Below are 14,557 nucleotides of genomic sequence, written 5' to 3'. Positions count from 1 at the left end.
TAATGATTGGATGTGCCTAAAACGTACTCTAAGCACAAAACACATCACTTTATTTAACATACCAGCTTCTGGCTAACTAATAAAGTGCCAAAACATGAGGAAAATATTCCTGACACTTTGCAGAATGAGTGTGTCACTAAAAATATTATTTACGACACTTAAAAGCTTATTTAAGCACTTTAACGGATTACTATCCAACCGAACAACCGGATTATACCCGGAACATAAAAATATTGACAATAATATCATTGGTCTTTTTCTGAGCCAGTTAGGGTCCCTGAATACCCTAACACCCGCGTTAAAGCACAACATGTGACTAACCGAGTTAACCATAAATCTAACTTGGTTTAAAGTAACTAATCACTAACTATCTACTTGAGATTGAACCAAGACCCCCCCCCCCCATTGAGATCGGCCAACTAGAGGGGAACACAAGAGTACAAGGTTAGATTATTTTATTTCAATTGCCTAATATCAAGGGGACACGTAATCCATTGGACGATGAACTTGAGTTTGTCTATAAAATCTAACCTAAACACATAAGAGATTATACACTTCACATCACAACCAAAAACTCCTCTCCTCTCCTCCCTTGGCTCTCGGCCGAACCCACATCCACACATCCACCCATTTTCGGCTTTTGATCCATCCATTCCAAGCATACACAAGCCTTTCGGGTCACGCATAAGGAGTCTTGGAGCTAACGGAAGTGGAAGGACCTCGTTATCTTGCTTTTATCCACCACATTTTCGCCTAGATTCTTCCCTAGCCTCGAGCTAGAGGTATAACACTTAAAACTCATACTCGGATCATTCTAAAGTGGTTAATAAGAATTGTAACGATTAAAATGCGAAAACTTATCTTTTGAATCTTTAAAGTCTACTAAAACATGAATAATGATGGTTAAAAGCTTAATACTTGTGTAAAAGTTGTAGTATTTGAAAGTTGTGAATATTGAGGCCCGATCTACGTTGTGGTAGCTCGGATCATCGTTTAACCCGACTTTGTTAAGATCATGGATCTTGACATAAGCTTGTTTCGGACGGTACAAGGGTTAAAAGGTGAAACTCTACCACACGAAAAACATGAACTTGTGTAAAAGTATTTTTACTTGTAAAATAGTGTTTAAAACTAACGGATCTACGTATCTGCAAGTGGTATTTTCAAAGGACCAAGTGTCAAGAAAATCATGTTTTCTAAAAGCCGGATGACACACTAACAAATATGATTTTTACAAACCACAAGTGTATAAACACTTGTGAAATGAAAAGTTTCGACAAAATAACAATCTTTGAGAAAGATGACGGGAAGTTGTAAAGGATGATTTATTCTAAAAACGAGGTTTTTACGGGATTAAACTATTTTATACAAAGATCCACCAAATATAACGGGATCTACACTATAGTTTTCAGAAAAACTACAAGTTCATGTAATTATGCGATTTACATACTTGTCGACTAGTTTGATGTGTCGGAAATTGATTGATTGATTAAAGAAGTGTTGAAATGATTTTGTAAAAGAAAATGATACGCTTGAAAGCGTGGCCACCTCCAGTTACAGGGGAAACTCTGGCGAAATTTTTCTAAAAACCTAACACTTAGAATTATTTACAAGTGTTAGAATTATTTTGATATGTTTTCAAAATATATTTCGCCACGACTTTATTTACAAATATTCGGAGGTGGGATTTTCACAAAACTAAACGTGATAAATATATATTTGGTAAATATAATTTTTCACAACACTGTTTATGATTATTTTGTGAAAATATACAAATGTTATTTTTAGAGTAAGAATAATATTTGCAAACGTTGACGAATCCAAAATAATACAAACGCTTACACGACAAACATATAAGTTACACCGGTAATTATTATTACCACTTAATCGTTAAAACGTAACTTACGCATTATACGGAAATATTCATGAACGCGTATTTTGTCAACGCATTATTTTGGAAGTATTATGTCAAATGGAAATATAATATTTTTTAGAAAAGTATTTATATTTGGAATGAAGATATATTAAGGGAGACTTAATATTATAAATTGAACGCACATGTATTAAATCCCCCATCCTTGGGAAGGAGATTAACTACCAAGTACATGCAAAATATGAACACGAAATAGTTGTCTAACTATTTCCCAAAAATCTAAACTATAAAGCTAAGGCACGGCCATCCGTCTAATAGAATTAGTACATGTAGGTCGTCGCACAGCTGACATTCGGAGTACTTGGTAGAGACGCACCGACTGTGAGTTCATGTCCCCCTTTTCTCTTAACTGTTTTCAGTTTTCTAAACTGCGGGGGTGAAATACATGTTACATTGATTATGAATACTTTATACATGGTATGGTTAGTGTAAGGAGGTTTGTTACTTAGATCATGTGAGTGGGTAGGCGGAAACTTGAGGCCATTAATCCTCATGGTAGGACCGAGGGACAGGAGCGGTAGATCTATCTGGGTGTAGCGAGCCCAGCCCCAGGTCCAGCATAACGGACCTCGGGGTGACTTAGTGCCCGACGCATAAATCCGCTAGGTTTGAGTCTTCCTACTTGCACTTCACACATATCAATGGCCTTGCAAACCATTGGTGATCTCTTTTTCCTTATTTGCTAGATACCAGGGTTTTGATAAAGACAAAGGTTTATTTACTCACTTTCGCATGAACTCGCTCAACATTATTGTTGATTTTTCAACTTACATGTATTTTAGGGAATTAAAAGATCTGGCACGGTATGGCATGTTTTCCGCTGCATTAGTCACCGAGGTCATCCAGGGTTCGGGCAATGTGACTCTTTCCTGGACAAGTCACAGTCCTTGAATCATGTTTATGTTAAGATTGAATTTGTAATGTTTGGTGAACAAGTTTATGGTTGTTAGGGTGTTATCCCGTTAAGACAATGTTATGGTATTTTTATTTTAATGGATGATCTTGCATATTTTTTTTAACTCATATAGCTTTGTTGTGATTAAGCTATGGTATTAAGAAGTCACACCAAATTAACCACGCTTCCGCAAAGCCAGGGTGTGACAGAGAGAGTAATATATAATTAATTTTCTTTTAATTTATTAGAAGAGTAAACCAGAATGACCAAAATGCCCCTACACAAAAAGACAAAACAATCAGGTTTCAACACTCAAAAAAGGGGTTTTTGAAATTTGGACTAAAATGGCAACAAAATGCAAACCTCAGGGACCCAGATTTAAAAATTTTGGATTTTTGACTAAAGTGGCAAAAGTGAGCAAACCTCAGGGACCATTTTGGCTATTAACTCTTTCCTTTATTAACGTTAGTTTTGGGTGATGTATGTTGGCAATGTATGCAGTTTGTACTAGTGACTTGCTGGTCATAAACTGTTTGTATATTTTGGGGTGGAATGAAATGGAAGTTACTTGCCGATAAAAAAAAGTAATTGGAAAATATAACATCCATCAAAAATTATTTTCAGAAAGTAGACATTTTCACTAATTTAATATCGAAGAAAAAGGAAGACATTTCAAAGAATGTCCACACAATCTCCACAAATTTCTCCAACAAAAAGCTTTGCCAAAGCCATGGCACTTATCACCTCTCCTAATCTTTCATTTTGATAGACTCTTACACGCTTCGGTTAGGTGCATTACGGGTCCTTCAAGTCCCCGTGTTCGGAGCGTGGAGGACCCCTTTCATCCTCCTTTCCTCCATCCCCTTGGTTTCCTGGAAATACGTTGTTGCGTTTTCTTTCAATTTTTCGTTAACAATTTTAGATTTTCTTCTCCTTGTAAAACTTCCTGTGAAACAAATTATGTATAAAGGGTGTTATACCGGAGTGGATAGAATGGTGATATCAGTTGTTATTTGAAGGACTTCCAAAATATACAAATTCCATATATTTATTTTTTCGTGTGCATTGTCGTAAGATTGTATTTGTTTGTTATCATTCGAAACAAATTATATTATACGATAGCATAGAGAATGAACTGTTTGCCATGCCTTAGAAAGAAGAATCCAGAAGAAAAAAAATCAGGTGAAAAGAAGTCAGATGGAAAGGAAGGTGAAGGGGAGTTGCCTGTGGCACAACCTAAAGAAGACCCCCTTTCCAAACAATCCTCTTGTTAGTTTTTTCTTTCATAATCATTATATAAACTGCTTTTATTTCTTAATGTAAATGATATGAACTTACTAGGTAACTCTGCCTTGTTAAATTTGACTTGCTTAGATATGAATGTGTCGAAGTTCGACTCTTTTACATATAAATGAGTTGAATGGGGTTATGTTTATGCTGAAAATTTACATTTGCCCATTTCTTCTTGTAGCATTAATGCAAGATCCTAATGTTTTAATGAATATAAATGCAGCTTCAAACAAACAAGATGAAAGTAGTGACGACGATTCTATAGATGATCAACCAACAGGTTCAGCCCGTAGATTCAAATACAACGATTTGGCCTCAGCCACCAACAATTTCGAGTTGGAATCTCTATTAGGGGAAAGCGGAAATGGAAAGGTTTATAAAGGAACGCTGGTGGATGACAAGGTTAATTAATACACATCTTATTGATTTAATTTGTTATACCAAAAATAGAATATATGTCCAAAGTATGTATTTTAATTAAATAAAGGATATGTTTGATGGTAATTTGATATGATTTTACTTACATGATTGACTGAAGGTTGTGGCTGTGAAGCAACTTAAGAAACAAGGAACAAAAGCAAAAAAGGAGTTCATAGAAGAAGTGAACAAATTGAGTGATCTTCACCATCCAAATCTTGTCGAACTTTTTGGATATTGCGCGGATCATGTCAACAGGATTTTGGTATATGAGTACATGCCAATGGGTTCGATTAAAGATCATCTACATGGTATTATTCTCTCTTTTCATGTTCACTTTTAGTAATTTTCTAACTGCATTTTGTTGTGTAAAAATAAAAAATTTCCATTGAAAAATGTTCATTCTCATAATCAAGATCCTAATGTTTTTAATGAACATAAATGACAGATCTTCCTCCAGGCAAAAAACCATTAGATTGGATCTCAAGGATGAAAGTCGCAGCAGGAGTCGCACATGCTGTGGAGCATTTACATGAAAAGGTTAATCCACCAGTTCTATGTGGTAACATTAGATCTACAAATGTTTTGTTAGACAGAAATTTTGAGCCGAAGGTTACGGATTACGGGCTTGTGAATCTAGAAAGCTCATCCGGTAGTAATGTGCATAAAAGTGTGGTGGGATCGGTTGGTTGTGCTCCAGAATCCGAACATACGGGTGAACTCACCGTCAAATCCGATGTCTATAGCTTTGGAGTTATACTACTCGAGCTTATCACCGGGAGAAAAGCATTGGACACCTCTCGGCCAACTAAGGAGCAAAATCTTGTTTCTTGGGTAATCTTCTTTTAGCCTTTTCTTATAGGTTTAATGGAGGTGGAGCCAGTGATAATCTACTAATTATTGGTGCCATTATTCTTCCTATTATCTTACACTAAAATTGTTAAAGACCTCTCATAACTAGCAAAATTTGTGGAATAATTATTAAAACCGGGTTATTCTGAAAATGTATGATAATAAATCCGGTTATATGTTATCTTAGATACCGACTTTAGATTCTAGGAGTACGCAAATCTTACTAAATCACACGAATGTGAAGATTTTTGTCTTTAAAAACTTTTAGACGCTTTTTGAGATAACGACTTCCTTCCGCCACAAAAAGACTAAAAAAGTGTCTTTATTTCATATTGATTTTTGAGTTTGAAACAGGCACAAGCATATATTAAAGATCCAAATAGATTCCAAGAACTGGGTGACCCAATGTTCAAAGGAGTAGTTCCAGAAAAGAATATAAATAAAGCAATTGAGGTGGCGGCTATGTGTCTACAAGATGAGTCGAGTGCCCGCCCGTTGATATCGGACATTTTAGGAGCTCTAACCCTCCTCACCCTAGCTCATCATGAAGAGTTTACTACCCAACAAAAATACCCGTCGTCATCATCATCGTCATCATCATCAGATTCTGACTCAGATACAGAGTTAGGTATAAAGATAGAGCCGTTTAACCGCCCTGAGCCTGAGACTAGGCCTGAACCTGAGCCTGACTCTGATTCTGATTCTGATTCCGAGTCTGAGCATGAATTTGAGCTAGAGCCTGAGCCTGAGCCTGAGTCGGAGCATGAGCTTGAGTCAGAGCACGAACTTGAATGGGAATCAGAGACAGACACGGAGACCGAGCCCGAACCCGAGCCTGAGCCTGAACCCGAACCTGAGCCTGAGCCAGAACTTGATTCTACAGACTCGGATTCAGATTCAGACTCAGACTCAGATTTAGAGCGGGAGCCAGTGTCCAAGCTCGAACCAGTGCTCGAGCTTGAGTCCAAGCCAGAACCAGTGCTCGATCCAGTGTCCAAGCCTGAAACGGTGCTCGAGCAAGAGTCCAAGCCTGAACCAGTGTCCAAACCTGAACCAGTTCTGGCACCAGAGTCCAAGCCTGAACCAGTTCTGGAACCAGAGTCCAAGCCTGAACCAGTTCTGGAACCAGAGTCCAAGCATGAACAAGTGGTCGAGCCAGAGTCCAAGCTCGAAAAAGTGCTCGAACCAGTGTCCAAGCCAGAACCAGTGCTGAAGCCTGAACTATCCTTTGGTCAAAAGGATGAATCTGGGTCGGACCATGGTTCTGATGGTTCATCAGGAACCGCATACGGTGAAGATGCTTACAGTGAAGAGGATTTCTCTGACGAAGACAAAGCTAGCACAACAATTCTCACAAAGTCAAAATCTAAGGCCAGAATGAAAGCAAAATCCAGCAAAAAGAAAGTGATGTTCAAAATAGAAGAAACCGACGACTCGATAAAGCCAAGCACAAAACGAGTAGATTCAAGTTATAAATCTAAAGTTGACGATGATCAAAGTAGTAAGAGCAAAAGCATGCGTAAATCCGATTCGAGGGGATTTGATATAGAGTATGCAGACGAAAGTGACGATGAGTTTGAACCTCAAAGGTTCAAAAGTACGATTTCAAGGTTCGGTGCAGATTCAAGAAGTTACAGTGGATACCAGGATGATGAGAGTGACGATGGTTCAAGTACAGAAGGTGCAAAATAGAGTGATACATATAGATACCAATGTCTCATGTATATCAAGTTCGATTTTCTTCTAATCATATTTTAAGCTTTTTATCCAAAAAAGAAAAACTACTATTCATTAGCTGATGATAATCGATACCGAGGATGTAACCAATATCACTCCTGACTTTCACTTTTGTTACTAGGACAATTACACTCTAAAATAAAGGTAACTATGATTGCCGCTAGGGGCATAAATTCTTACTAAGACATGAAAAAAGCAGGTTGAATCGACAAACATGACCCGGTTATAAACATGTCAAGTTCGGGTTCACACATTTAAAACAGATTGGGTTCGGGTGACCTGTTTTAAAACATGTTCGGTTTGAGTTAACCTGTATAAAAAACGGCTTAAGTGTTAAGTATTTAAAAAAAAAAACTTCTAGCTTTTTATTTTTGTTTTTCTCTTATCAAAGTTTCCCTTGTCAACCCGTAGAAAAAACGGGTTAAGTGTAAAGTATTTTTAAAAAAAATATAATTTTATTTTTGTTTTTGTTTTTTCCCTTATCAACCCCTATAAAAAACGACTCTTTTAAGTATTTTGGAAAAGAACTTTTATTATTTTATTTTTGTTTTTCTCTTATCATATTTTTAGGTACACTTGTAATCTTCAATATATTTGATTTTCTCCATTTGAAAAAAAAAAATATATTTTCATTGTACAATTTAATAGCTATGTGTAATGTGTAATAGATTCACCTGTTTTCATTACCACATAGTAAAGTGAGTCACGTTACAAGACCCATTTTGATTATTATTTAAACAAAAGTAGTTAAATGTCTGCTGTTAATAATATCCCATTCCCATGTTTGCAAAATTTAGATCCATAATGTAAAGAGCCCATTTTAATGATCATGGGCCTGGCTGTAAAGCCCCTTTTAAATATATGTTAGCATTAGTCACTACAAGTCAATAAACTAACAAACTTGGGTTCTTCAGTCACTGCTATAGAAACTCCTTTCATGTTCCAAATTACCTACAAAATGAGTAAATTTGGATGCATTAGTCACTCAACTTTGCATGAGATGATTATGAAAGAATACAAATCTTTAAACTTTCCAGTGAAATTGACAAATGATTCAGTACAAATTTAGTATAATAGTTAACAAATCAAGATTGTCATTCTTGCTAAATGATACAACAATTACCTTAAATAAGTTGTTTGTTCTACAAGCTATTTGTCACTTCAATCTTTTTGGTGAGGATGCATGAACTCTTCATGTTTGTCAAAAATAATCTTTGGCAAGAAAGCAAAATTTTCGAGCTTAACAATTGATGTAACCCTTTGACTTAAAAAGTCAAAATCATATACATACCAAATTACAAATCTTTATAAAGATTATATGTTTCAGAATTCTAATGGGTTTATCATATTATTCAAGAATTTGTTGATTTTGTGAAGATGAAACCATTTGACTTAAATAATCGAAACTGCATACAAACCAATTAACAAATCTTTATAAAGATTCGATCTTTTACAAATCTAGTGACTTATGTTTCAGATTCATAATACGTGGATCCCTTTGACTTAAAAAGTCAAATCTTGTTAAAATTCAATCACAGAACTGATCCATCGACACCCTGATCTCTACACCAATCAGACACATCTATACATATAAACTATAATTCAAAAAAAAAAAAAAAACCCTTACATTTTTGTGCATTAAAGAACCTGAGAGCTTTCCCAAGAGCAATAGTGTAATTATCAGGAGGAGGTGGATATTTATGACGCCTAGGAACAGTCTTCACAATCAATGTAACAAACCCAGCCGCTAAAATCAATCCAACCGTCCAAACAAAGATCTTACGGCTGACAATAATACAACCCAGATCTACATACTTCTTCTTTTGTTCACCGGGACCCAAGAGCCCGCTTTGCTGTGTCTCATCCAAAGGCTGTGACAACGTTGCCTTATCGAAAACTTTTCAAATCCAACATTGAGAGGAAGAAGAAGGAACCGGCTGAGAGATTCCGAAAACTACAGTTCATAAATCACTTTTGTGTGTGGTTGTTTTGAGGGAGGTGGATTTTGTGTGGTAATCGTCGAGTGTGAGGGAGGCGGAGAAGGTGACGGCTAGGGTTACTCCAGAGAAAAAAAGGAAGAGAATGACGAATGAACGGTGTTTAGGGTTTTTGTTTCAGGTGATGATAACGAAGAGAATGACTCAACACCAGTAACACCGTCACCACCTCTTCACATACCTTTGGTTTTCGGCTCTCTCCCCCTCACTATACCAACGCAGTGGAAATTCAAAAACTGAATCTTTTGGAAGGACCGCCCATTCTGAAAGTAGAGATTTGAAAGAACAAGTAATTGAGAGAGAAAGTAGAGATTTGAAATTCAAAACCTCTATTTCAAAATTCAAAAGTAGAGAGGAGAACATGATCTAAAAATAGGAGTAGAGGGAAAGAAGAGAAAGGGCATGTTTGGGTAAGCTTTTTAAAACAAATTATTGACTAATTGGCTTTTTGAAAAGTTATAAGCTCTAAAATGATGTTTGGCAAAGAGGGTGTATGTGAGGGGGAAAAGCCAATAAGTCAATAAGTCACAAAATCCTGACTTTTCCAAGAAGCCAATAAGTCAATAAGTTGTTTCAATAAGCTTACACAAACATGCCCAAAAGAGAAAGGTTGGTGACCAGTCTTTTGGTTTCATATAACAGATTGCTTTGACTGTGTTAATTAGGTTTTATAAAAAAACAAAAAAATCAGGAAATGACACATAGGATTAGAAGAGTGGAGAAGTTGACACATAAGAGAGAGATAAGGGAGGGGGCTTTAGAGAGTGACACATAGAATTTGATTACTCTGATTTATTATAGTAGTAAGATAAGATATATATTGTTTCATCTTTGTAAATCTGATTTTGTTTATTTTTTTTTAATTACCAACTTACCCTCATGTGCAAGGCACATGTTTAACTTAATTGAAAATTTTAACTAGGTTAGTGCTAAAGGACTTAGGGTCTAATGAGTTTTACAAATAAAGGATTGTGACTGTAATTATTAAAGTTAAAGATCATTAATTGCAATCTGATACAAAAATAAAGGACAAAAAATGTAATTTACCAAACAAAATATAATTGTGTGTAAAAACTTGATTGGGTGATTATAAAAGCGATCCATGTTAATTTTATTATAGACCCTTCCAAATTGATTCACCTTTGTTATGGCATCACCTTTCTCAAGCATGATTTACATCACGAATAAAACTTCCAACCTTCATTAACGTCCCTTGGAGCGGTGTGTGAGGCATGAAGGAGAGTTAAAAACGCAAGGTGGCATGGACGTGACTCCATTACACTTGGCCATACGTTATTGACTCTAAATTATTTTCACTTTGTTTTAAAAAAAACTTTTATATGGTTAGTTATAATATTGTTAGTTTTGTCACACTGGCAATCACCCATTTAACACATTGCCGATAACCAACTTACAATTCTTCAACATGTTTAACTCTCTAAAAAATATGGTTTCAACGGGTCATGTTCGAGTTTTCCCGTATTTATGTCAGTGGGTCTTTATGTTTGTGTTGAATCCTTTGACACGAATAATAATATAAGTCAAGTACGGATTACCCGTTAATTTGATGGTTAGGTTGAAATTTATATTATTATTATTGTTGTTGTCACAGATGCGTCAAAAATGATGCAATTTTTCTAGAAACATAAAAGTTATTGAGTTAATAATAATAATAATAATAATAATAATAATAATAATAATAATAATAATAATAATAATAATAATAATAATACTAATAATAATAATAATAATAATAATAATAATAATAATAATAATAACACTCTCACAACAACAACAACTAACTGCCAACTGTCATAACAAATTCAACCCAACTCTAACAAACTAACTATCTCAATATACTCTAATATGCCCCCTCAAGCTGAACTGGAGGTACCGACATGAAGCTTGGACCGCAAAGTGTCAAACCGAGAAGAAGACAACCCTTTGGTCAAAATATCAGGGATCTGAATATTAGTAGGAACATATTTCACAGACAAAACACGATCCAATACCATATCTCAATAAAATGCAAGTCAACCTCAATGTGTTTGGTGCGCTGATGAAACACCGGGTTGACTGCAAGATATGTAACGCCAATATTGTCACACCAAAGAGTAGGTGGACATGATGAATCAATATGTAGCTCATGTAAAAGAGATAAAATCCAACGAACCTCGGCAGCAGTATGAGCTAAGGCGCGATACTAAGCCTCTGTACTAGATCGAGCAACCGTATGTTGTTTCTTGGAACTCCAACTAATGAGGTTGGGTCCAAGAAAAATACAATAACCAGTAGTAGATCATTGATCATCAGGGCATCCAGCCCAATCAGCATCAGAATAAGCGTGTATATCTCTACAATCAGATCGTCGAATACTCAAACCATGAGAAACCGTGCCCCGAAGATATCTCAGAATACGCTTGACTACCACCCAATGACAATCAGCAGGTGTCTGTAGAAACTGTGACACCTTACTGACCGCATAAGCAATCTCGGGTCGAGTCAAGACCAAATACTGTAAGGCACCAATTGTACTCCGATATAAAGTAGGATCAGCCAAAGGAATACCTGTATGTCGAGAAAGCTGGCGTCCAGAGGAAACTGGAGTAGACAAGGGCCGACACTCAGCAAGACCTGTGCGCTGTAATAAATCAAGTAGATACCGCTGCTGGGAAAGCTGTAAAACATCATCGAAGAAAGTCGCCTGTATACCCAAAAAATAGGACAACACACCCAAATCTTTGAGCGCGAACTGTGAATGTAAGCGCTCAATCAAGTCAGTAACAAACTCCGGAGAGCTCCCAGTAATAATAATGTCATCCACATAAACCAGGACATAACATGTGATCGAATCTCGTCTATAAACAAGGAGAGAAGTATCGGAAAGACACTGAGAAAAACCACTAGAAACAAGAGCAGATGATAGCTTGGAAAACCAAGCTCTGGGTGCCTGCTTCAGGCCATAAAGTGCCTTCTGCAGTAAACAAACATGATGTGGGTGAGAAGAGTCAACAAAGCCTGGAGGCTGTGACATATACACTGTCTCGGATAGATCACCATGGAGAAAGGCATTGTTGACATCTACCTGTCTAATGACCCATCCACGGGAGAAAGCAACAGAAAGAACAAGCCGAATAGTAGTGAGTTTAACCATCAGTCTAAATGTCTCAGTATAATCAACACCCCCAGTCTGATGAAAGCCCTTAGCAACAAGCTAAGCTTTATATCGACTCACAGAACCATCAGGATTATGCTTAATCCTATAAACCCACTTGCAACCAACAATGTTTGCATCAGTGGGAGCTGGAACCAAACGCCAAGTTTGGTTAGCATGTAAAGCACCAATCGCAACACGCATTGCATCCCACCAAACATACCACTATTGAGCCTGTCTAAACGTAGATGGCTCAGTGGTAGGAGCAGTACAAACATGAAAAAGAACATGATCAGGAAACTAACGAGGTTGTCATGTGTGATCATGGGAACAAGTGATCATCTGATGAGTCGGAACAGGAGGAGGAGGAGGAGAAGGAGAAAGGGGTGTCAAGGAAGAAGGGTGAGAAAAAGTAGGAGTAGAAGAAGTAGAAGCAGAAGTAGGAGGAATAGGAGGAGGAGGAACAAACAAATGAGGAGAAAGAGTAGAGAATGAAGAAGTAGGAATATAAGTAGTAGGAACAAAAGTGGAAGAATCGAGAATATCAAAAATGATCTCATGAAAACGAACATGTCAAGACGTATAATTACGAAAAGTATGAGGATCATAACAGATATAACCAAGATGATCAGGAGCATAGCCAACAAAGATACATGGAGTGGATTTGGGTGAAAGTTTATCCATCCGGGTATCACCAAGAAACGGATAACACAAACACCTAAATGTGCGGAGAATAGAGTAATCAGGTCGAGCACCAAATAAAATCTCATATGCAGAAGAATGATGAAGAACCGGTGATGGTAACCGGTTGATAAGAAAAGCAGCAGTGGCATACGCATCATACCAGAATTTCTTTGGTAACCGAGCATGAAATAATAATGCTCGAGCTACCTCAGAAAGATGGCGGTTTTTCCGCTCAGCAACCCCATTCTGTTGGGGAGTATAAGGGCATGAGATTCTGTAAGCAATACCAGAAACTAAAAGAAATCGAGCCATAGAACCATGAATGAGCTCAGGAGCACCATCGCACTGAAGATGTTTGATGGTACAAGAGAATAGGTTCTCAACTAGTGGTTTGAAATGCCGAAAGCAATCAACCACTTGAGAACGATGAGTCAAAGGATACAACCATGTAAATCAACTAAAATCATCAGTGAAAGTAATGAAATATCGGTAACCATATCTAGATATAGTTGGGGAAGCACCCCAAATATCACAATGTATAATATGTAAAGGCATAGTCGAATGTGATACAATAGACGTAAAAGGTAGTCTAGTGGATTTAGAAATACTACAAGCAGTACAATGATTATTTGTGGTTTTATTTTCCAAATGTAAAAATGAACAACGTAACATAACATCATCAGAAGGATGCCCCAGCTGAGAGTGCCAGGTCTCTTGAGAGACAGATGCAAAATCAGACAGAAAGTATAGCTGATCTGGACTACCACGCGTGTGGTGGAGCAACTGTCCACCCAGAGTCTGAATAGATAAACCACAATATGAGAAAGTGATAGAAACAGGGTGATCAATAACCAGTTGTGTAATAGACAAAAGGTTCTGGCTAAACCAGGAACAACAAGTACATGCTTGAGTAAAAGACTACCACTAGACAACCGAAGTAAGGCAGTGCCAATATGAGAGATAGAAAGAGATGTACCGTTACTGACAATCACACTTTCAGAACCAGTGTATGGTGTAACATCAAAGACTAAAGAGGAGTCGGTGGTCATATGAGCAGTCGCGCCTGAATCAGGAATCCAAGAGTCAACCTTCTCGCACACGCTAGCTAAATCCGCAAAAAAGCCCAAAATGAGAAGAAGGTTGTTCAAAGTGAGGTGATCCATGATGACTAGCCCATGTAGCAAAATGTTCAGGCCCAAACTGATGAGCAGGCCCAGTTTGAGAACTAGGACCATAATGAGTGGTACTAGGATTAGGTTGGGCATTCTGATTATTATTATTAGTAGTAAAATTAGGCTGTGAATGTTTTTGTGAAGGACCTGGGCCCAAAATAGAAGAGTTAGGCCCACCAAACATGCACCCATCAGATTGTGGATTTGAGTCAGCCGTTGACTAATTACCAGCTCCAAACCCTAGAATGCGTGAATCATACGCAGGTGCCTGTCCAAACCCTAGATTAGCGACATGAGCAGAAAAATTTTTGCCTCCGGTGGTTGACCATTGTGGACCATCGGAGGAATTAGCACCATGGAATCCACCACCTCGGTTACCATAACCACCGCGATTTCCACCAAAACGGGGGCCGCCGTTACGGCCGC

General features: G+C 37.3%; 1 protein-coding gene and 1 long non-coding RNA gene across 2 annotated transcripts; one reads left to right on the top strand and one right to left on the bottom strand.

The window, feature by feature from the left end:
- The first annotated feature begins 3,464 nt into the window (after nucleotides 1-3,464).
- LOC110922849 (probable serine/threonine-protein kinase PBL26) lies at nucleotides 3,465-7,214 on the top strand. Its single transcript, XM_022167051.2, has 5 exons — nucleotides 3,465-4,097; nucleotides 4,342-4,520; nucleotides 4,657-4,846; nucleotides 4,984-5,369; nucleotides 5,742-7,214. The coding sequence occupies exons 1-5, from the start codon at nucleotides 3,959-3,961 to the stop codon at nucleotides 7,077-7,079; spliced, it is 2,232 nt and encodes a 743-aa protein (XP_022022743.1). The 5' UTR covers nucleotides 3,465-3,958; the 3' UTR covers nucleotides 7,080-7,214.
- Nucleotides 7,215-7,868: 654 nt separating this feature from the next.
- Nucleotides 7,869-9,497, bottom strand: LOC110925123. The gene is made up of 2 exons (XR_002584436.2): nucleotides 8,752-9,497; nucleotides 7,869-8,075 (listed from the first exon to the last, which is right to left on the bottom strand). It is a non-coding gene; the product is annotated as an uncharacterized LOC110925123 (long non-coding RNA).
- Nucleotides 9,498-14,557: the final 5,060 nt, after the last annotated feature.

This window comes from Helianthus annuus, chromosome 14 (assembly GCF_002127325.2).
Source record: "Helianthus annuus cultivar XRQ/B chromosome 14, HanXRQr2.0-SUNRISE, whole genome shotgun sequence".
Classification (NCBI taxonomy): domain Eukaryota; kingdom Viridiplantae; phylum Streptophyta; class Magnoliopsida; order Asterales; family Asteraceae; genus Helianthus; species Helianthus annuus.
The sequence above is the reverse complement of the archived record's forward strand: the minus strand, read 5'-3'. Positions and strand labels throughout refer to the sequence as shown.

Bases quoted from the DNA above. Each gene is read 5' to 3' on its own strand.
- LOC110922849 (XM_022167051.2), top strand. From the start codon at position 3,959: ATGAACTGTTTGCCATGCCTTAGAAAGAAGAATCCAGAAGAAAAAAAA. The intron at 4,098-4,341 runs GTTAGTTTTTTC...ATATAAATGCAG, and splicing joins CCTTTCCAAACAATCCTCTT to CTTCAAACAAACAAGATGAA. The intron at 4,847-4,983 runs GTATTATTCTCT...CATAAATGACAG, and splicing joins GATTAAAGATCATCTACATG to ATCTTCCTCCAGGCAAAAAA.